The sequence below is a fragment of the Diplotaxodon limnothrissa genome, linkage group LG10 (genome assembly GCF_057381915.1).
Source record: "Diplotaxodon limnothrissa isolate DT_005_m linkage group LG10, D_limnothrissa_male_GT1.1, whole genome shotgun sequence".
Lineage (NCBI taxonomy): Eukaryota > Metazoa > Chordata > Actinopteri > Cichliformes > Cichlidae > Diplotaxodon > Diplotaxodon limnothrissa.
The window spans coordinates 24,366,537-24,390,263 of record NC_140605.1 but is presented as its reverse complement, the minus strand read 5'-3'; the positions used below and the strand labels follow the sequence as shown (position 1 = coordinate 24,390,263).

Below are 23,727 nucleotides of genomic sequence, written 5' to 3'. Positions count from 1 at the left end.
TAAAGCAAAAGCAGATACACTGTAATGAAAACACATAGCAAAAAGGTAAACAGTTTACAATACTGAAATAACCCCTATACACTTGCCTTGCATTGTACTTCTGTCCTTTCCCTTTAGGATTTCACTTTAGGATTTTTTTTTTTTAAAGTTGGTAACATACTTTGGTATGATTGGAAGATGGTATAACATTATAGCAACTACAAGCAGAACAGAATTAGTGTTATAAAGCTTGCAGCCTTGTCTAATTATCTTCATAACTATGAACAGATTTATTTTTTTAGTGTCAGACAATTGGTACTTTGTAAACACTTGAGATATGGACCAATTGTTAGATTACCAGCCAGTTGTTTCCCCAAACCTTTCCTTAATTACTTAAATCCTATCATCAACCAAATCAACAACCAAATACCTTCTTGAAACTTTCTTCTTCTAACCCTTTGATCAGCACAGAGGGGGATAAAATAGATGGAACATCAAAAAAAAGTGACAATAGTTAAGATATGACTCATTTCTGTACAATAAAAAATAATTTGTTTCACCGACCATACTTGAGACCAGTCAAGCGTCAATGTAAAACATTATTCTTATACAACGGTCATACTTTGTTATCGGAGCACCACACTTCGGTTACGAACAGATTGTACATTTACAATACTGTAAATCATTGCACAAATGACTGTAGGTATTCAATTGCTATGTCAGATAGGCAGATGTGCTCTGCCGTTCACATTTTGCAAATCCCACTGATGGCTCTGAGAACAGTTATGTTAAAATACTTTGATATATAGACCCTTCTTGCCTTCTCAGTTTGGATAATATAGCCTCTTTGCTACAGTGAGGATAACACAAATAAAGAAAGCAGTCTGAAAATGGCTTATAAAACTAAATGCACCGTGGCATTCTCCCCTTTCTTTCAGTGTGTGCAAACCTTAAACTTCAGCTGAAATGACTGAAAGTGCACATCTGTTACAATTCGTTGCAACATTAATTATGCAGTCAGAATAAAAGCAATACAACACGGAAACGCTAATATGCACGTCTCCAAGGTAACAAACAGCACTGGGCAAAGAGATAACCAACTATTAGCGCTTGAAAGTTCAGATGTAGTCAATGAACTCTCCCAGTGAGTTAATTTAAACGTCTACTCTGTACTCTTGCAATGTATAATGCGATTCTTGATTTTATAGTAAAATGACTCCAAGACTCCAACAAGGACTATGTCTACCATTGCATACCATTTAATAAGCGCTGAAGCACTTCGCATATAATATTGAGGCACCATATATTAAAAGGCAAGGGTGTAGATACATTTACTGCTCTTCTAGTTTCTAGCCCGAGAAATGGCGAGACTGACACGGTGACTAACATACGGCAGCAAAGGCAAGATACTTTTTTTTTTTTTTTAACCTAAGATTTCATATATAGTTGACATAAAACAAAAAAAGTAAACATTACAAAACCCAACAAGGTCATGTGTTATTGCTGGTTCAGTTGGTAGGTAAAATATTTGTATAAAAATGAAACAAAACAAAATGTGTCAATAAAAAAAATGTACCTATAAATTAAAAAAAAAAAAAAAAAAACAGGCTAAGTAGCAAGAAATTAGTGAGATCTTGTTCATTTAGATCATTAAGTTACTTATATGTTCATATGGCGATGTGTGCGAGCACATTTACTTCCTAAGGTTTCTTGCTCAGGTAATTCGAGGGGATCCAGCTCTCGACTTCTTCTCCTACGTTTTTACAGAACCACCAGCCACTGCTGTTTTTTTCCAGAACCTCAAACACTGTGCCCACCTTGAAGCTGGATGTTTGCTCATCCCCTTCAAAGTCTGCCACAGCAAGATACAGCTCATCCTTGCTGGGCTCCTTGAGTAAAGGTGGAAGCCTATCCTTGGGTGGCCCAGGCTTCAGCTGGGGCTTTGGAGGAATTGGGACTTTATTCACCTTGGGCTCTTCCTTCTCTTTGCTTGCTGGTGCCTGAAACCCTTTGGGTTTTGGGGGAGGTGGTCTGCTGAGCTGTGGTGGTCCAGCCTTGGGAACGTCCTGGGTTTCTTTAAGAGTTGGTGGAGATTTAAGTTCAGTTGGACTTGATGGATCAGTTTTCTTTGGAGGGGGTGGTCTTTTTGGAACCGTGGCCGGCGGTCTCTGAGGGGGTTCCTTGTGGGGAGGCACTGCTGGTTTTGCAAGAGGCGATGAGCTCTCCTGGCCATGACCACTGATGTGTTTTGGTGGAAGTTTTGGCTCATTAGAATACTTACCGTTATTCAGAGGTGGGATGCTCACTGGAGGAGAGCTAGGGGGTGAACTTGTGTGGGAACTATTTACTGCTGGCGAGGCGTCATTCTGATGGTTCACCTCTGTTGAGCTAGCATCTGCCGGCTTAGATGGTCTCAACTTGCTTCTCAAGTTGGTGATGTCTACTTTGTTCTCCCCTGGGGGATCTGGCTTGGCAGCTGTAACGGGTTTAGGTCGGACCACTGGCTTTGCCTTCATAAACACAGCTGGGCCCGGTGCCTCGGTTTTCTCCTCCTGTGATTCTGGCTTGGGTTTTGGTGGCTGTTTAGGCACAGGTTTCAGATTAAACTTCTTCACCTCTTTGGCAGAGATCTTGTGGCCACATTCAAGACCCATCTCATTTCGAAGGTGAAGAGCTTTGCTCTTTTCATCTTTCTTGGTCTCTGGGGGTTTGTCTGATTTGAAGGGGGGAGGTTTAGGTGTAACCAGTGGCACGATGACCCCAGGAGCTGGGGGTTTTGGAGGCAAAGGTTTGGAGTTATCTGACCTCGATTTCTCTGCTACCTCCAATTCAAAGCTCTTATTAATAGACTCTCTTCGAGGCGGCAGAGCAGGTTTCTCCTCAGCGGGAGGTGCAGTTGGGGCTGGGGGCAAAGGCCCAGAGAAAGAGGGCCCCTTGCTGGCATTGGACTTCCAATCTCTGAGCTTAGGGCGCGTAGAGGACTCAGAGGCTGCATTTGGCTCATCTGGTAAAGGCTTGGACCAGTTGTCATCTGTACCTGAAACATTCGAACAACCACCATCCTCCAGCCTCAGCTTCTCCATCTCATTGGGCAACGGGGCGAGGAAATTGGGTCGCAAGGCATTGCTGGTCTTCTTGTACTTGTCAATAAAAGTGGCAGGTGCCCAGCCTTCTTTGTCATCGATCTGGATGTACCACCAACCACTTGCATTCTTTTCAATCACCTAGAATGTATCAATGTAGTTTAAACCAAATGTTAGTGAAAAACCATTTTTCTTAATTCAGAGGAGCAAAACTTTAGGCTGTGTCTAACCCACCTCAACTTTGACTCCAGCTTGGAAGCTGATTCCATCAGGGATGGTGGTCTGAAAGTCTGCTATGGTGTAGAACTCTTCCTCAACTTGGGGAGCGACGGGTGGCTTGGGTAAGTTTGTACCACGTGGCTGTGGGATGTGAGAGGGCACACATAAAGGTTGCACTGGTGAAAACCTTATTTATTTATTAAGCCACTGAAAGCTATCTTCAGATATACAGAATCACCACTGGGTATATTCTTACAATGGTGAGATCTCTGCGTGGAGGAGGTCTGTGTCTTGATCCCACTTCTGCAAAAAACAAAACAAAATCACACTAGTAGCTCGCAGCCCAACTGAAAACTAGCAATATGTGTTCTGGGAAATTGTTACACGTCTCCATTCAGGTTTTCTCCACTGGCACAATAAATATTTTGACTGTCATTAGGTAAAACTGTATTATTTGGCACATTGTTGCTTTGCCAGAAAAAAGGTTTTAGTCACTTGTGTGCAAGCTTATCTTTGCAAAGCTTTTGCATGCTTTGGTTGCTTTAATATTTTAAAACTAAATCTCAGAGGCACTGTTTTGTTAAATTCACTTACTGATTTTGTTGTTCTCAGAGAAAACCGAGAGCCTGTTTTCCTTCTGGCTATTCTCTCGGTTTTCTCTAGCGGCGTTGTTTTGCTGGATTTGTTTAGAAAGCCCATCTAGGTCATTTGTACTGGCATGAGGAGGAGCGCCTGCTGACTGCTTCTGCATGTCAGCCTTCTTCAGGTAGGACGCTGGGGCCCAGCCCTCACGGCCTTGGTACCTAAATGGAGGAGAGATGGACAGTTAGTGGCTGATATATAATGAACATAAAGCTGGACGAAAACAAAAAAATTGGACCTTCCTGCAGTCTGTACAGTAACATGCATTAGCATTTTCATTCCTATTACCACCATTATCAACAATGTACTAAGAAGTATTTGAACATATTGCACTGTATTACAAAAATGTGGCTGTTGCTACCTGATCTTCCACCAGCCTTCCAAGTTCTTCTGAATAACCTCAACAATCATGCCTTTCTCCAGGTCGATCTCATCCTGGTCTCTGGCCGAGTACGGGTAAATCACTGAATACTTCTCTTCTGAACGTGGAAAAAGGAAATATTGTTACGTGTATCAGAACACGTTATCAGTTCACAGTTAGGGTGCCACAAATAAACGCATAATGTAGGCTGGGTACGTATAGCACATAATGACACACTTAAACTACAATGGCCTAAAGTATTTATCCCCAGAGAGCTGATTCTGGTCATCTGGATGCAGCGTTTTCAGTGGATGAAACATTTTGTCACTTAACCAAGTGACTGGAAAAGAGTCAACTGTCTGGGATTTCCATTACCTGGATCTGTTTTTTTTTTGTTTTTTTTTAACTTTTCTCAATGTGAAACTGAATCAAAGATGACAGTAAAAGTTACAGCATTTTAAAAAAATTAATTCAAGTAATAATGCAACCAGTCTAAAATAAAATAAAGCGTTCAAAAGGATTTAATAGGAGTGAATGCCATCTTTGTTATTCCCACTCGCCTCTAATGGCAGTACTGGCAGTCGACATAGGTTAATGGGTGTGATCTCCAAGTAAAAGTGTGTTGCCAGTGACACACTGCCAACAAAGCTGAAAGTGGAGCTTGTTGTGCCACTGCTAACGACTGGCACAACAAGCTCTAACTTCACATATTTACGCAGAAGCAAGCACTGGGTGGTTGGATGTTGAGCTGCCTTTTGAGACCAACTTTTTCCTCAACAGACTTTAAATTAAACCTTCTCTTTTTAAGACTGAACACAGAAGGAAATGAGGAATTTTGCTTCTGACCAAAACTTCAAAAACACCAGACACAGACTATCATCCTTTTTTTCCCCACAAAGTTGGCAAAGATTCTTGTTAGGGCAAAAACGACAGGAACTTCTTTCTGATTAACAGAAACTGCTCAGCAATTTAATATTGAGATTTCAGATGAGATACTGTGGTTGCTATAGGCACACATTAGTTTTACCTGTTATAACTTATCTAGTGAGGCAAGGCTTGAGCAACATCTTGTGGAGTGAAAATGTAAGACACAAAAACGCACACACAGGACAAACTTGTTACAACATCAAACACAGCCTTGTCTATTGTCAACACCATTTCTACTACTATTACATACTACACACAGTGAACAATCACGCGTTTATTAATGCTGGTTAAATTGTTCTAGTCGTTTATTTGATATATAAATAAATATATATTTTTATCATATATATTATTTATAACAAATACATTTATACACAAATATGCAGTTCACTTTGCATGCGAGGATTTATTTACATGCTGAGGTCACTCATGCAACATTTCTTCATGCGCACACATGGACAAACATGCACACAGTTTTATATGCGTGTGTACACACACACACACACACACACACACACACACACACACGCATATATTCATTATAGGGGGAAAAGAAAGGCGTGCGCTCCACCTTGCCCAAAGCCTGTGCTGAATAGATCCCCTAAAGTTCTGCGACGACCCATATGCCTTGGCAGTGACCAGAATCTCCGTGGCACTGACATCCCAGCACAGTAATTGGGGCAAAATAGGAAGTGAACATTACAAATGCAATCTGGAGGATATTTTCATCCTAAAACACTTTCGGTATTGATGGATCTATGGGGAAATAATTGGTATTTTTATTTACTTGAACTGACAAATAGTTCCTTCATCTAATGGTTAATAGGGATCTCTGGGGTGTTTTAAAATTTTTCTTATTAATGTGGCATTTTAAATTGAATGCTGATTAGCATAATGCTGTTTGTTGATTTTGTATTGTTCTCTTACGGAATAAATTCTGTGAATGTTTGAATCAAACAAACTCTCCAGACTTTGATAGGGCAGCCAGCCACCTCATACATCTCAGGCTTTTAAGATCTATAATTTGCATATTGGCAGAGCACCCTATTTTGAGATCCTGTCATTTACTGTACAATATTCCTTTCTTTAGCATATCCTTACCAGGGCTTTGGCAATGAAATTGTAATTTTTTTCTACTGATCCTTTTGGATTTTCTTTTGCCAATTCTCTAGAATGCAAAACACACACAGAGTCTTAGCAGCAACAGTCTTCAACTCAAAAGTCAGTCTGACAAAATAGGTTTGCTTATTAACCATCAACAGAGTACTGAGTGAGTTACAGGAGTTAAACGGTGTGTAACAAAAGATGTGCCTCTGACGTGGTGTATTCTGCACTTCTGCACTGCACCCTAAACCTTTCCTTGTGGTAACATTGAATCTAAACAGTAGCACCCAAATGTAAAGCTTGATGTACCTTCTTCTCCTGGAAGACTGAAGTCATCAGGGTCATCCTGGGCCTCAAGGCAGGTGGCAGGGACCCAGCCCTGAGCATCTTCTGAACTCACAAACCACCACCCTAAACAGGCAGGAAAAACAAAACAAAACTGATATACAAGATACTGCACCTCATGCAATGCTTATTCAGTTAAGGGATTATATGCGTCAGTAAAACGCACGACTGATATTTGACTTGTTGCTGGGATTGTTGCAAAGCACCACCATATGTTGCTTTTTTTTTTTTAAGTATGCGTAACCTATAGTTTATGTGATGTATTACAATTATTCTTTTATTATGCATTACTATTAATCTTCTTGGGCAGCGGTCCCCAACCCCCAGGCGTTGTTTGGTACGAGAGAGTTGAGGCTCGGGTGTGAAATTTATGGTTTTCGGGGTTTTTATCGTTATTTTTTAAATGTTTTTATCCTTAACTTGGCTTCCCTGGTTCTTTTCCTGTATGTTATGAATAAATCTTTTTTTGGTACCAGTACTGGTTTTATTTTGTTGTATTTATCCGTGATACCTTAAAAGCCAGTCCGTAAAAATATTGTCGGACATAAACCGGTCCGTGGCGCAAAAAAGGTTGGGGACCGCTGTTCTTGGGTGTACATGTTACCATTGCGGATATTCCGATATTTGAATGACTATTTGTTTTAGTAATTTGATTAATTAATTTAAAAAGTTAATAAATAGCTATGATTTACAAAACAAGATGACATTACTGGCATACTCTGAGGTTTTTAAAATATATATTTTTATTAATATATCAACTGCTATTTCTCTTGAGTATTTTTAGCAAACCTATTTAACTCAACCTTAATAGCTGGCAACAGACCAAGTCCAGCAGTAGCAACAATCCCACAAACCCCCATAATGTTTCAAGTAATTGCATAGTTCCACATCAACACTTAACGTAACAGGTTAGCTGAACAGTGAAAGCAGCAATCTGCCACAATGAAAACATCAGAGAAATGTACAGAATATATGTTCTAATTCTGTATGAAACTTGCCAGACTCATTTTTCTCAATGACCTCCACCACCTGCCCCACATGCAGGCTTATCTCAGAGCTCTCCTGCTTCTCATAGTCTGTTACTGCCACATACTGGTCGAGTACAAGAGGGTCTGCTGAGGAGGAGTCTCCTATTAAGGGAAGAATAAAAAAAAAAAATCATAACAGAAGTTTAGCACATCTTCTTTGATCTTTCTTAGGGGAGTCACGAATGAAATCTCAATAATGCGAGAAAAGCCTCCACTCAATATCTTTTGTTCTTCGCTGAAGAGCTCTGTTCATATGTGCATAATATCAAAGGACTGTCCATGAACTTGGAATTATAAGATTGCATCAGTGTGGGTTTAAGGTATTGACCTTTAAAGGTTTTGCATTTCATTGACCAAATGTAATATGACCTTTTAAAATGTCAGACTTTATATGGGCTTTGAATAACTTCACTAAAACCCAATTTAAGCAGGCCTTTACAAAACAGCCAGAATTCAATTTTAGGCTAAGTGGGAGGAAAAAAAACTGCCTTTTGATGAAATGCCAAGAATAATTCCAAGGTCGCAATTTGTGCAAAAGCTATTAAGTAAAAAGATTTTTGTTAGAGGGGGCTTATGTACATTACTGAGATTCCCTCAGAGTCCAGACGGAGGAGGCAGTGTACGTGATTGGAAAGGAGCGTGAGGGGAAACAACGAGCTGAGAGAGAAATAAAGGAAGATTTGGAGAATGGGAGTGAAGGGGATGGATTGAAAAGCGTAGATGGTTAATTTATTTCTCACCATGACTGTGACATGTCTATAGAAACAAACCAGCATCATTAAGACCCACCACCAATGTTAGCGCTACATCACTAAAAAAATAAAGTAACAAACGAGGGCTCACAATATAATCACTGTTAAAAAAATGTATAAATAAAAACTCTAACAACTCTGCTTTTTCTATTGACGTTTGTTGTGTAAAAATGCACACACTAAAACTTGGCTGACTGATAAAATGCACGATGAAGGGACATTAGCATAAATTGCAGCATGCTAATCACTGAAGGTGCTATCAAACACATTCTAAAGTAATGCGTTTATGGCACACAAAAAGTTCAGATTTAAAATAACAAAATAATAATAACATTAAGTATGTACAGTAATTACAAAATAGATTTTCTTGATCGGGCAGCTTAAAAATACGTTAACATTAGCCTCCTTCAGTGAGCAGCAGCTAGCTAAGAAAATAATCTGATTAAAGCCAAATTTAGTACTGCTTAATCTGCAATTTCTCCATTATGCTAGTTAAAGATTTGAATATTAGTAATGCAAATTTCTCTAAAGCAGAACTGGAGGAACACTAGTCATTTTTAACACAAGCTATTTTCAACTATTCCCTTAGTCATTGTGTGTTTGAGTTCCACATTTTTTACTCCAGATGCCTTTCCAAACAAAACCTCAAACCTTTTTTTTTCCTCCCAGGATCAAACCAAAGATCTCTGGCAAATTTGTAAATCACTACACTATGGCGCCACTAGCTAAACCAATTTAAGTCGGTTAGCGTAATTAGCTCACCTTAAACATAATATTTGATATATTTGAAACAGAGCCATATTTAAAAATGTAAATGACAAATTTATTAATTGTAATTTCTTAATTAATGACAATGGCATCCTGAAACATACTGGTATAAATTTTAAAGGATTCCTTTATAATATCAACTTCTTCGATCCTTTACATTTCAATGCATCTTTAAATCTAGTGATTAAAATATAATTTTTCTATTTCTAACTCCCTGATTCAATGTATTGCTGTTAGCATAACCAAGCTTACTATACAGGGTCATGCATTCATAGTAGAGCATAACTTTACTACCCTGTACCAACACAACATATATAAATAGAGCTGAGATATGACCCACACCAGTTCCAAAAGTCAATCACCAACAATTTATCATTAACAGAACCAATGCAAGCCCCAAGCCTCAACAGAGCCACATCCCACCTGCCCAGGCCAGGGAAGGAGAGGGGGGACAGGCCACTAACGACCCACTGGGGTTACACACACAGCACGACCAAGCATGACAGTGTGTTTACTACCTCGCTTTAGGAAAGTAGTTGCTCTCTCCACAAACCCTGAGGGAAAGGAAAATGAATGGAGAAGAAAACTGAAAAAGATAACATGGATGCAAAATTAAGAATAAAAGATGAACTGAGGGGATACAGAGTATATATAAAGAGGAACAGAGAAGGACAATGTTTGTTTCTTGGTTCAACAGTACTGTAACATCAGTATAGAAGGAATGTCTTCTAATAAAGTCATTGTTTTGGTTTGTTCAACCTGTGACCACTAGATGGAGATAACGTCCTATCATATGACACAGAGGTAATTACTGAAGACTTGCTTTTATTCCTTTCAATACATAGTTTATCAGAGAAAAGCCAAGATTCTCATGATTAACTAACCTACCTTTCATTTCAAATACACAATCAAAGCTATCTCACCTGATTTCTTCTTCCCAATGGGTTCCCTGTTAAAGAAAAGAAAACATTACATGACCACACCATACATACCAAAATGGAATGGAACCAGCATACTAATAATATTTAACATAATTCACAAACTCATGAAGGTCCCACTTAAATAACTTAAGAACAAACATCAACAGCAATAGAACAGCATCCCCAATTATTCATTTCTACTTAATCTCACTATCATTTAACACGTGTACTGCTGGAGGAATTAAATACAAGAGAAAAAGAAAGGCTCTTTACCCATCAGATCTACAAACTGTCACGCAGGAGAAAACAGATCCATGTCTGCAACGCAGGCTAATGTGAATAAAAAGCTTTGAGATAGCTGATCCCGAAAATCCGGGCTGATGTTAAATTCAATACAGCATCTGCTGTGTCTGGTTTAGACATTATCCAGATAAATAGACCATCACTCCACAGCAAGAGTCAGGAACTGATTCAATGGCCAGATGCCTCAAAAAGTCACTGGTGGCTAATGCTCAGCATTTGCTCTGTTTGTCCCTCGTTATCTAAATGTCGCACCCTTACTTTATAGCCTACCAGTGCCTTCCTTTTTTCCATCTCACATCTTCCACGTCTGCTCAACCTACTGCTTTATCTCCCTTGATTGTTTTCCTTGGCAGCCACTCTGTGTCCATTTCTCTGCATCAACGTCAATGCTCTCAGCCACATAAAGGATTATTGGATTGATAGAACTGTTAATTGCAGAGACCTCATCTCTGTGAATGTTTACCCCCAAGCTTGCCAATTAGGGTATTATAATAAGAAATACTCAGGGCGACCGACTAAATGGACTACAACACATGAATCTGCGCGTGCACTGCATGTGTATACTTTGTTTTCATACAGAGAATAAAGGTGAAGAAGTTTTGAAACCTCAAACTAAACTTTACAGTAAACAACTGCTCACAGAAAATCGCTCCATCCCTCCCTGTGCCTAATCTTCTCTCTGGATTAGGTTATATGACGTCCTTTTTTTCTATAACGATCTTCCTTGCATTTTCTTTCCTTTTCCTTGCCTTCTTCTTGCAACACTTCCTCTTCTGTACTTCTTTCTTCCTTTTTACTCACTGACCATCTACTTCCTCTTTACAATTGAGTTCTCATGTCCTCTCCTTTCCTCTCCTCTCTGCTGCTCTTAAGAAGAAAGTATAACATGTCTTACTCGTTGCAGTAGATTTATAGGCCATGATAAATCTTCTCCTACAGTTGCTGTACAGCAGCCTTGTTGTCAGTCAGCCAAGCAACAGGCTGCACTAGCAGAAAGCAGTAATCCAATTTCAATAAAGACAAACCAAGGTCCTTCCTATATTCATCTGCCTCAAGGAATCACATCTCCCTCTCTCTCCCCCGTCTCTACTGATACATGCTTGGGGCTTTGTATGAGGAGTAGGGAAGTATGGGTCCTTGGCAACCTTCCCCGAGGTAAGAAAGGGGGAAAAAAAGATGTGGAGATGTGTGAGAACAAACAAGAGTGCGGACTGGGTGTCATAACTTATAAATATAGATTCATATTCCACCGACAGGCTTCGGAAACTTTTAGACACACTTTTTGTTTGGTATCAGCTTACAGTTGCCATGATCTGCTATCCTGATACCACCAATAGAGTGAAAAGTTTTCCAGTATCAGAGAACACAAATGCAAACTCTTCATACAGAGGGGCTGCATGTGGAAAATAACACCCAAATCCTTGTGATAATTCCAGTTTTGGGAGAGATCTTTTCCCCCCACAAATTTACTTGAATTCACTATTTAAAGTAAGAGTACGTACACACAAGTTAGGGCTGTTTTAAATTCCAGTTATTTAGCTAACGTTCATCACATTTTATACTGAAAGTGGCTCATCTTGTCAAAAGAGTGAAGTAAATATAATCAAGCAGTCTTCCTAAAGCCTGGCCCCAGTAAAGTACTTGACGGCAGCACACAGCAGACTTCAAAGGAAGATTAAATCTGTCCGCATTATATATGACAACATGGCAGGCTGTTGCAGGAGCTCATTTCACATTCAATCTTCATAACAGCTTCTTGTCCTGTTAATTGTCCTTGGGCGTGAACCCCCAGCTGCTCACTCAGTGCATGCCACTCCTGAATGGCATTATGGCATTTATAAAACATCAGGATGTGATAGGTTTATACATAAATATAGTCACAGGCCTTATCTAGTGGATTTCCTAACAGCTGACAACACACGTCAAGATGTTTCGACGGAGAGGACATGACTACGCTGCCTTTCTGCAGCTGTTAGCAAAATTTATTAATTAAATAAAACATCTCTAGGGTCTACGGTTTGGCTGAAGGCAGCCATCCATAACCCCTACAGCCCTAAATGTAAGCTTAATAACGACACAGTTGCGTTACTTTTAGTGCTGGATATTGCGCTAATGTGTTGAGAGTGAGATTATCAAGAAACTATGTGGACTCAGCTGTGTAGAGGCTGGTGTCCGCACTCCGCTCCAGCAAAAATGCAAGCTCAGCTTTAAAAACAGGACCTATTAAGTGTGTTTCTGCTAGAAAACCCCAACAGAAGGCTGAGCGGGAGTATGAAATCATATTCATTAGAGAGTATAATGAATGTTCATTACCAGCAGATCTCGCAGGACATGGCATACCATGAGCCAGTGGAACAATGATTTACCATTGTATACAAGAGGAAGGGTTTTTAATAGTTAAGGAGATATGTGAGGGTGTGTTTGGGTACATGTGTGCTTCTCACTCCTTGGGTGGGTTGAGGTCTTCAGGTCTGGTCTCAAAAAACACTCTGACCTCCTCGCACTGGGAGATGTAGACTGGCAGCTGAATGAGGGCCTGCGTGCACAAAGATTTCAGGAAACTTAAACACACAAACTGACACGCATAATCACTTCAGTGCACAGGGAGGTCAACCAGAGGATAAAAACGGTGTTCATTTGACCTGGCCTCAAGTTTTTATGTCTGTTCTCATACTTATTTTACCCTGCAACGCTTGGTTTCCAATAGAAAGAACAAAAGCTGTATTAAAAAAATCCCAAAATCACAATCTTCCATTCTTTATTTTTTGGTAAAATCTTTATTCCTCTTTTTAGGATCACCGGCAGCAGAGAGATGAGTCCTGACAACAGATAAAAGACAAACATCCACATTCAGTTTTCTTTATTAGTCATTACTCATGCGCAGCTATTAATTTTTTTATCTGGCTGTTTTCCACTTGCTCTCAATCAACCCTCTAAAGGGGGAGCAGGAGAACGAATAATCACCTCACCAGCTTGATGTGGCAAACCAGAAGAAAAAAAACAACTCCCATCAATGACCTTGTGGAGACTATCCCTCTTAGCTATGAAGAAAATATGCAACTCCTCCATTTGCTGGCAAGATCAGCTCAGTGCTACCCATCAAGATTCCTCTTCTGGTCTCTACCTCTAATTTTAATACTCCTAAGTGTTTCAGCTTTGTCCTTCCAGGAAGCACAGCCTAGCTCCTGGACTCTCTGACACGTGCTGATGTAACGTCAGGACTGACGGATGTGGAATGGAAGCCAAAGACGTAACCAGAGTGTCCTTGTCCCATGCACTATGTTTTCCTTGTCATATGTTTGTGTTAAAGAAAAGATGAGATTTGTGTCCTCATTCCTGTTTGCTGATTCATGGTAAATATTAGGCTTCGAAACTATTAGGCTTCAAAAAAAATCTTGTGTTGTTAAGACTTTCAGAGGACCCACACAACGTTTAGTCATGCAGCCCAGGATGTTGAGCCGTAACTGAGGTCAGAGTGCAAAATCTCTGCCTGCTGCAGAGGATGCAATCCTTAGATTTATTTCCATCCACGTGTGAGCATGTGGCTTGACCGCTCATTACAATTCTCCCCAGGGAGGAGACAAGAGGGAGGCTCAGGGTACATTACGGCAAATGGACTTTATGGGTGTTCTTTATAGAAGGCAGCATTAACGTAATTGCACGCGTGTGTGTGTCTGTCTGTGCGTGTTTGTGTGTATTCTCCAAGGAAAAATATATAATGGAAATGCAAGACCAACCTCTCAGAAGGTACAATACACTGTGGCAGTGTGGGTCAGTGTATAGTATGCTCTCACATGTACATACATATAGTGAATGTTTAATTAGAATAAAGGGCATCTTAGCCATATGTTAAAAAAAATCTTGATGCTCATGTTATCTGCATAAGTGATTTTTGTACTGTTCCACAGTATAAGCGAGGTCTAAATAAATCTCTAAAGAGACGTTTTATGTGATTGTTTTTTATCAGCTATTTGACCTTCCCAGTGATCTCTTTTTTTCTATTTTTTTAATCCAACCTTTCATCCAACTTTGCTTCCCAATATGAAAAACAAGGTTTCATAACCAGGGAAATTTGAAATGAGTCAGTACAAAGCCTCAGCTGTACAACAGAAGAGATGACTCAGCTCTTCTGTAAGAACAACAAAGTTGTACCTTGTCATGTGGGGGTGGATGAAATGCCATTTTTGATCCTCCAGTAAAGTTTTGACTTGTTTTTACCGCTACTGCGATAACTTCTTCGCTGGCAGTGCTTAGCTCTGACATGTATGATACTGCCAAAGGACTGATGGATGTTTTAAATCACTAACAAATGTGTTGGACACAGATACCATATTGCTTGAATTTAAAAGCAATATGGTAAAGGGACTGACTCTTATTTAGTGCTTTTCACTGCAAGTCAGTGTTGCTAACATTCACACTCTGATGAACGCATCAAGAGCAATTACCCAAGGACCCTTTGGGCATGCAGACTGGAGCAGCTGGGGATTGGACCATCAACCTTCCAGTTAGTAGATGCCCTTCTCTACCTCCTGAGCCACAGTCACTCCTGGACCACATTAAGTCTCACTCTGCTTCCCTTCTGTCTTTAAACATAACTTTAGCAAAGCTTATATGCACTGAAACATTTTAAAGGCAGGCATCCTTAAACCAATAATGCTAAGCAGGTATATTTTATGGCTTTTCATACATTTGCACAACTTCAAATTTGACTGTGGCAATTCCACTGAAATTGTCTCAGCCGTTCCCATAAAACACCCACACCCTCAGACATGAACCAGCAACTCTACCCTTTCCTCCCCTACCTTTATTGTTCACATAAGTGGTTAAAGATGTTGCCTACCAGCTGCACATTCCTTTAACCCCTGATGACACAGAGCCCCTTCGGTCCTCTGCATTGTTCATCATACATAAAAGCTTTACTCTCAGGCCTGAAGAATTGCCGTTTTTACTGGTGAAGAAGTGACCAGTCAGTTCCACCTTAGGAAGCAATTTTTTTTCCGTAATGGTTTCACAAGGGTCTTGATGGAGTAAGAGAAGTAAAGCAATTAAAATATAAGGCAGCTGAAAATCGTAAAAGCGCGAGTACAGGCTAAGTCAGAAGCAAAGTTTCCTTCGTAGAGAGAGACATAAGGAAATGTTTGTGCATGTTTTAAAGCCCCAAGTCACGCCTGTAAAATTTAACAAAAACATAGCCCGTGGTTGTGTGGATATGCTGACTGGAGCTAGCTCAGCAACGGGAAAATGCTTTGCCTGTGGCAACCACCACAACTCCAGAAGATATCTGCCTTGTAGATATGTATCCATAAAAAAGCACCTCACTGAGAAAGATGAAAGTCTTTAAACTGCTATTCGACTTTACTTCAGAGGCTAAAAAGATGAGCATCAATCATGATTATTTTATATAGGCTGTGGTGGTTGCGTTCCTGTTGAAATGAAGCAATTACTTGCTAGCTGTTGGCAGTTATACGGTTTAACCTCATCTGCAGTGGAGCTTGAGAATGTAGAGTTGCATGATTTTCCTTTTCTTGAGGTTAAGTGAATAATAATCTCTCTGGTAAAAAGCAATGTAATGGGTTGGACAAGGCACAAGTTTTGCATCATCCTTTTTTTCACTTATGGAATGAGCTGCGGTATTTCAAAATGACAAAACAGACACCACACACACACACACACACACACACACACACACACACACACACACACACATACATTACAGCATGCTTGCACCCTGGCAACATTCATCAATTGTCTTGCTCTAGGGGGTCATAAGGCCTTCTCTTCTCATTTAGCTACATAGAAACTTTTTTCCCCCCTTATACACATCTATCCCTTGAGAAAAATTCTCCTTTGGCGTGTTTCTTTTTGCAGGAAGGTCAGAGTCTACAACAGAGCACCTGGGGACCTTTTAGAACACATCGGCAGAGTGGATGCCTGCGGTCACAAAGACTTGCTCCGGGATGTTTAGCATGCCACACACCGCACAGTGCCAATTTAGATCGCAAGGGCAGCAGCATTATTCATAAAGCTGCAACAAAGTGAACGTATAAATCTTTCTGTTATGCAAATGCTGTAGTTTGACTACAAGCTTGACTTTACTTAATATAAGCATGTGTTTGGACGACTAAAAATGGGCCTGAATGTGATGGAAAAAAAAAAAAAACGGGGGGGGAACCCAGCTAGCTGTGATGTAATGTACACAGATTGTGGTTTCTTTTCTCTTGACAAATGCATTTTATAACGTATATATGTTGATGCTTAGCATAAGTAGAGAATTGCATAACGAATACTCACCCTGCAGTATTCATTAATAGGTCTTAGCCTTTTCATTGCCACATCCCTGATGTGGCTCCTCCTAAACAGAATCTTTCCTGGAACAAACAAGGAAAATCAGATTTAGGAACTTAAATACTGCAACCTACCTTTACATACGTCAAGTTAACATGTGCATATACCTTAGAAAAAAATAATAATTCTAATCTTTTCCACAGCAAGTGTTCATATAAAATACACAAAAGCTATATTGAAAAACGAAACAAACAAAAACAAAAAAAAACCCCACCCAAACAAAACCTTGATTGATTTCTTTAAGTAGTGACTTAAAAGAAAAACTTGCAGGTAGACTGAAGGACAGTGAAAACCGTGGCTTTTCCCAAAATGTAGTTAGTGAATTAGCATGCAGACACAACACAGTCGCATCATCAATAACAGTGACAGCACAATGAGGAGGCTAAGGAGGTGGGTGAATAGCTGGCCTTTCCAAGTTAATAAATGATTTAGGACAGGCAAAGAGTGCCCGTTTGACAGTTTAAACACTGCTCCCTTATTCTTATCGCTAGGCACGCATTACCACAGGCACGGGCAAGCTAGTTCACCATAACAATAACAAGAAAGGGCTACAAATAGCCCTCTTTTCTATTCAAAGGCATGTGAAAAACTTAAGAGTGAATATTTTCTTCGTTCTCATTTGACAATAGACACACTGAGACATATTAATTAAAAAATACAGTATAGCAGGGCAAAAGGTTGTGTATGTAATGAGATCCTAAATGCAGGTGACAGATTACAATATTACCGCCATCAAGGAGTCCTGGTGTTTGCTTTTGAAACAGACTTGCTGACACATCATCCATCCATCCATATATAAAAGCTCTATTGTTACAAAAAAAAGTGGCTGCTTCTTTAACCCACGCAGCTTAAAACTGTTTATGCTAATACTTTTCTCTTTGTTCTGTGAATCTGAAGCATTCAAGAAAAGAAGTAATAATGAAAGGAAGGGCCAAGGTGAGACAGAAGTATAAAAGGTTGTACAAGTGTATACTGCTGACTGGAGTAGATATTTGTGGTGACTTCACACCAAACAAAAAGTAGATCTTGCACATTTTACAGAAAACTACCAACACCCAACGTTCAAAGAAACAACCTCCACACCCTACCAAACTATCCCTGCTCTCACTACAACCTACAAGCTGACTCAGGTGGTAGACAAAACAAATGGGAAGCCCCCCCAGGATATTGTATAAATAACACAATAAAAGGAAGCTCAAAAGTAAGACAGTGAAGCTTACTATAATATAAAAAAAAACAAAAAAAACAACCTGCGGATGATGTCAGTTAAAAGGAAAATTGATTTGTGTGGATATTAATTTAACCATCAGGGAATAATAAGTAAAGGGGGGTTCGTCTGATTGTTGGGGTTTTCTCTGTATGATTGTAGGCTCTTTACTTTAACTTTACCTTACAATTTAAAGCGTCTTTAGGCGACTGTTGTTGTGATTTGGTATGATTACCAGATGTGTCCTTGGGCAAGACACTTCACCTGTTGCCTACTGGTGGTGGTCAGAGGGCCCGGTGGCGCCAGTGTCCGGCAGCCTCGCCTCTGTCAGTGAATTTGAATTTCATTGAAAATTGGTTGTCCAACAGTTTCTTGTTCATAACAGGCTTGAGTCTTGGTGGTTCCTCAGTTGTTCTGAAACATCCCAACCAATTTCCTCTCATCAGAGACAGCCTGGGTCTCCTTCCCAACCCTGGCAAAGTGGTAATACTGTATATCCAAATACCTTGTATTTATGTATAATTGTTTGAATGATTTGACTGATGATCTTGGAATCCGCAGTTGTTTAGAACTTTCCAATTTCTTCTTAGATCTTCACAGAGTTCCTTGGACTTTCCCCATTGTAGTGAGCATTGGTCAATCCAATGAGTGCTGCCAAACAAATCCTTTTTATGTTGGCATAGACAAGCTACAAGCTATAGTCAGTCAAGATCACTAACAATTAGTTGATCTAGTCAAGTTAAAAGACATTGTAGAATAGTACCACTTTTTAAAAAGATTTAAGTGAATGTATGTATATATTTGAGCATATACGTTTCTTTCTGACCCTGTGTGGATTAGAGAAAGTCCAAAATAAACACAAGCTTGTCCACCCAATTTTTGTTGTAAAATCATTCCACTCTGAAGAAAGAACAGTTCAGAGAATTCATTAAAAATCCTAAATTTGTCACGACATTCATGCCCATGAGGACAGTATGGAAGCTGTACATAATTAATAGATAGCCACAGCATAGTAACTTTGGCAATTTTTTTGCTGTAATGCCAACGGTCAGTTGTAAGTTTTAGTCTACATTAAAAATGGTGTGTTCATCTCTCTCGGTGAATCCCACAGGTTCAGTGTTTGGGCAGAGTTTAAAAATGTGTACAATAAGCAATGCATCCATAATGTTTGTTTACCAAGGCTGTTAACTATTATGCTACTACTGTTTCCCATACTGCAGATAAATGCATTGCAACAATAAATAAAGACATGAAATCTAGTGTCAACGAGCGTGGTCTGATTAACAGTAGACTTTAATATTTTACCACACTGCAAAGGACAACAAGATCATACTACATAAGGGAGACTGTTACAAGTGAGATTAACTAGAAGAAGAATTAGAGAAGACATTCCGAATCTCTATGGCATTGGCAAGCTCTTGCCAGAGCAGTCGAGGGGACGCTGTCGGGACAGCACTGAAAAACTAAAGAGATTTGAAAGTCAACCCTCAGACACACTTCTCCTTCTCTATTTCTGTCTCTTTCTTCTTCTCCTCCCCTCATCACTCCTCAAGAAGAAAGTGTTCTTGAAGGTTTTCCAAAGCTCTCTGGGGTCAGGAGAGAAGCACTGACTCAACACTGCCTACTTTGTATGCACGGCAGCTCATGGATGCAGCCGATGAAAAGGGCTTATTTGGGCAGGGTGGAATGCTGCTACCCTGGAGCCATGGCTGAGGCACGGTGGACATTTTGGCAAATCTCAGAGTCAGTAGTGACCAAAAGTATCAAACAGCTTTTGTTTCCTGGGAAAACTGAGCAAACTAGATGGAGAAAAAAGGCAGGCTAAGATGGCCATACATAGAGAGGTTATTGTTACCTCACCCAAAGAAAGCTGTTCTCAGAATCCCTCACATCTTAATGACTACATTCACCAACCCAATTAGCCTTTTTGGGGAGATTTTGAGCTGCTTATACTTTCACAAAACACAAAAGGACTTGGGATCTTGTGACAAAACTGTGTACTCGAGACCGTATTCGGATTTTACTTGACTTTACAGTCGGGACTTAGTAAAAATAGGGTCGGTCTTGAGGAAAAAATAAATTAAGTAAGCAGCAAAAAGGCATATATTTTTAATTTTTAAAAAATAAATACTATTCTCTACCTATGCACACCAACGGCGTGAAAGAAAATGTTCTAAATCCACGTGTTTTCATACTACATGGAAATTTTCTGGACTTTGCTTGGACATGGCTTATATCACTTTAGTTGCTAAGAAAACTGAGGATATTTCTGTGACTTATTTTTGTTTTGTAATTAAATCGGGCTTGTACAAAATGACTTGGCCACTAAGGTTTTAAATAACACAACGTCTAGGCGTGTACGGAGTATAAGAAGAAATACTGATTTGCGCCTATGTTGTAATTACTACACAGGTGCACATTCCTCCACAGGTTTTCACTATTTTCACTATTTTTCAACCTGACTCTGAATGGTGGGATTAACACATCAAATGTATCATTTTATCTTTATGTCATTTATTAATCAATCTACAAAACCAAGATGGCACCATCTATCTAAAGATAAAGAGTTGACTTCGTAAATGAAAAATACATAAAGTTATGTATTTATTGGACTTCTAACATATTCCTTCCAAAGGCCAAAATCTGACCTCAGAGTAAAAATGCTGTCAATGCTTGTCAAAGAGAAGAAAGCACAAGTTCTACAGTGTGTACTCTTACTGACAAACCACTTTGCTGATGCAGAGATACCAAGGAGTAAAAACAACTTGGGGCCTTGAACAAACCAAACCAGAAAGGGAAAACCACTTCCGTACCTTGTGAGATTGGCCCCCGTCTTTTTTCCAGACTTTTGCTTTGTAAGTGAATGTTTTAGGGTTTATTTCCCCTTGGCTGTCAATGAATACTGTGCAGTTCAGAAGACTGTTTGCTTGGGATCCCTCTCAGACAGAGGTCCGATCTGATGCTAGTAATGGGCCTTCATTTGAATCTCCATGTATTCAGCCACTCAGGATAAAAACCTTCATATAGCATGCAAACAGCTTCACAGCAGCATTCCTAGAGGACGTCCCATGCAAATGTCCATGAGTCCAATCAGACCTTTACTTGTGGTGCCTTAGCAGCACCAAAGAAGCAGCACTTTAGTGCCATCCTCAGTGGCACTAAATTTATTCAGGCAATAAAAACAGGAAGCACACGCTCAGAGTTCAATGTAGATGTTTAATGCATCAGTATGCAGTGCTTAGATGTAAAAAGGATGGTATGAAAAGCAATCTTTAAAAAAAAAAAAAAAATCTCCCTCTCCTTCCTTTCCTACTTAGATTTCATCAAACGGGGTGAATGCGTGTGTGTTTTTGTATGAGCATTCTCTCAATGAGTTCCAGACTTGCATGGGCATTTAAAGAAAAAAAAAAAAAAAACCCTAACCCCCACACATCCCAAGCCTGGTGGGGGAGATGTGGGTGGGGTTGACATTAAGGATTTTCTTCCTTTCATAAAGGATTACTTTCAGCAGGATCTCAAAAGTTGGTCAAGTACACCCAAAGCCCCTTTTTCAAAACAAACTTTGTTGCCATTTGTATTTGAGAAAAAAAAAATAGTGAAAACTAAAAAGAAGATATTTTAGCCAGTTCTCTCAATGATGATTCAGCCAGGAGAATGATGGAGCTGAGTTGGGATTATCATAATGAATATGGAGTATAACATTCAGATTTCTGTTAAAAATACATGCAACACTGGCAAATAGTCTGTTTCTCTAAAAGGCTCCAGCACTGATTCACATAGATGGTATAATGTGTCTTTAGGCCATTTGCTGGGATAATGTGGTTTAGTCCAATGCTTAAAAAGTACATGCATTAAAATATTCTTGCTTAGTGGCAGAAACAATATGCTTATGCCCAACACCTTTGCTTCAGGTTGTTCTAGTTGGTTTCTAAGCGCACGTGTAAAAGATTAACTCGGCTTTCCTCCAGTTCATTTAAAGGTCATCATCAGTAAGTCATTGCTGCCCAGTGTGTTTGGTTGAAGGATCAAAGGGAGCACACATAATACAAGGACGTGACACTGCAGCAAGGACACGACACAGGAGTTCAAAAACCTTTCCGTATTATAAGCACATGAGCTGTGGTTAAATCGCTCTGTGTGAATCAGCCCTTAAAAATCTAAACTTTGTTGATTTAATTCTGGCCGATTTTTCCCTCAATCACTTTATGGACATCTCATTCTGTGCCTTTGCACTTTACCTCTGTGTTGCATGCTGAATCTCTGTCAGTATGTCAAGACAGCGATCCTTAAATGTGATTTTGATTTTATGGAGAAAGTGACAGGGAAGCAAATCTGGTTGAGTAGGGCCGGTAGGAACTGACACAGGTTTGCGTGACCAGACTCGTCAGGACATAAATGGAAAACTAATGGACTAAGGACGCCTCGGGACATTGAAGTAGAGCTCGACACCTTCAGCTTTACACAAAGGGACAAATTCACGCTGCACAACCAGTGAATGTCAAACAAAATGATGAGCATGACCCTGGTTTCCTGATACACTGTGGTTTGGGAAACGTGGGCCTTTCAACTGAAAACTGCTGAATGAAAGTAAATTTTTGCTGTCTGCACACATTTGAGGTCCATGACGAAGTCACAGAGCACCCAAAATAAGTGGTCATGATGGGATTTTCAGGAAGGACTCTAAAAATAGCACTAGAAGTGGATCACAAGGCCTTCAGAAGACAGCCTTGAAGGGAAGATTAGACAAATTTAAATCAGGTAAGTTTAATTGGGATGGCCTGTAAAAATGGTGTATTCTCCATTTATTCCTAATAATGCCCAGTTATGTGCCACTTCTTTTTTTTCTGTGATTGGTCGTTGAGGGACTGTGTGTTCAACTCTTACCTGGCAGGAATGGAATGATCCGGCGCTTAGGGTCTTTCTGGCCTCCCTCCACTGGGAATTTGTCCAGCAATTCCATCTGAAACGCGATGATTAATCAAAGTTATTAGCATGTAAGGTTTTTACATTCTCACACACGCAGGATACATACACAGGACAGCTGAGGGTGGTTAAGAGAAACTGATGATTTTTTTTTTTAACAAATCAGCAGTTCCAACAAGGAATTTGGCCAATAAATGCAGATCTGCCAATAATTATAAATGTACTGAGCAGATGGTATGGTTTTCCCCCCTCTACTTCACATGTTGCTGTAGCTGTAGCTAAGGAGCACCACCGCTGACATAGTGGAACATTTCCTTTGCCATGATTTTTAAAAGGCTAGAAAGCAGTGGCAGCGAAGAAGTTCAACAGTCTTATATTTACCTTACTGAAACTCAGCCTATTCTTATAGCTTTTTTTTCTCCTTAAGTTAAAACCTGAAATCACAAGAAGGTCAGTCCAAAAACTGGTTCATAAAATACAAGCTTAATTACAAATCAAAATACTGTGCTACAGCAATTTAACTAATTTACTCAATAAAGCTAAATCTGTATTTTATATGATGAAAACGAATAAAAGGAACCGAAAAATGATCCCTTTCATCTACAAAAGCAGGAATAGTAAGAGAACATGAGTCAAGCAAGTTACTGGAGTTCCGTACTTTCTTGAAATGCATCACAAGACAAATAGTCAGATGCTTAGTCGGTGAATCAGTACCACCTTGAGTAGGATTGTATAAACAAAAAGATGGCCTGACATAGACAAAAGAGACAGAGTGAGGGAAGGAGACAGAGAAACAGAGAGGAGCCAGTACCCCACACACTGTA

General features: G+C 39.7%; 1 protein-coding gene across 2 annotated transcripts in view; it reads right to left on the bottom strand.

The window, feature by feature from the left end:
* Nucleotides 1-1,634: 1,634 nt before the first annotated feature.
* sh3pxd2b (SH3 and PX domains 2B) overlaps nt 1,635-23,727 on the bottom strand; it is a 32,897-nt gene continuing 10,804 nt past the window's right edge. Inside the window, exons 3-14 of one of the 2 annotated variants that reach the window (XM_085364632.1) lie at nt 22,865-22,940; nt 16,720-16,796; nt 12,873-12,964; nt 10,129-10,154; nt 9,724-9,759; nt 7,656-7,787; nt 6,622-6,723; nt 4,285-4,402; nt 3,876-4,084; nt 3,538-3,584; nt 3,297-3,422; nt 1,635-3,203 (exon numbers count right to left, since the gene is read on the bottom strand). In XM_085364632.1, the coding sequence (XP_085220758.1) occupies nt 1,680-3,203; nt 3,297-3,422; nt 3,538-3,584; nt 3,876-4,084; nt 4,285-4,402; nt 6,622-6,723; nt 7,656-7,787; nt 9,724-9,759; nt 10,129-10,154; nt 12,873-12,964; nt 16,720-16,796; nt 22,865-22,940 (2,565 nt within the window). In that variant the 3' untranslated portion in view covers nt 1,635-1,679. The remainder of the gene's footprint in view (nt 3,204-3,296; nt 3,423-3,537; nt 3,585-3,875; nt 4,085-4,284; nt 4,403-6,621; nt 6,724-7,655; nt 7,788-9,723; nt 9,760-10,128; nt 10,155-12,872; nt 12,965-16,719; nt 16,797-22,864; nt 22,941-23,727) is intronic. The other variant, XM_085364633.1, reaches the window with a different exon arrangement.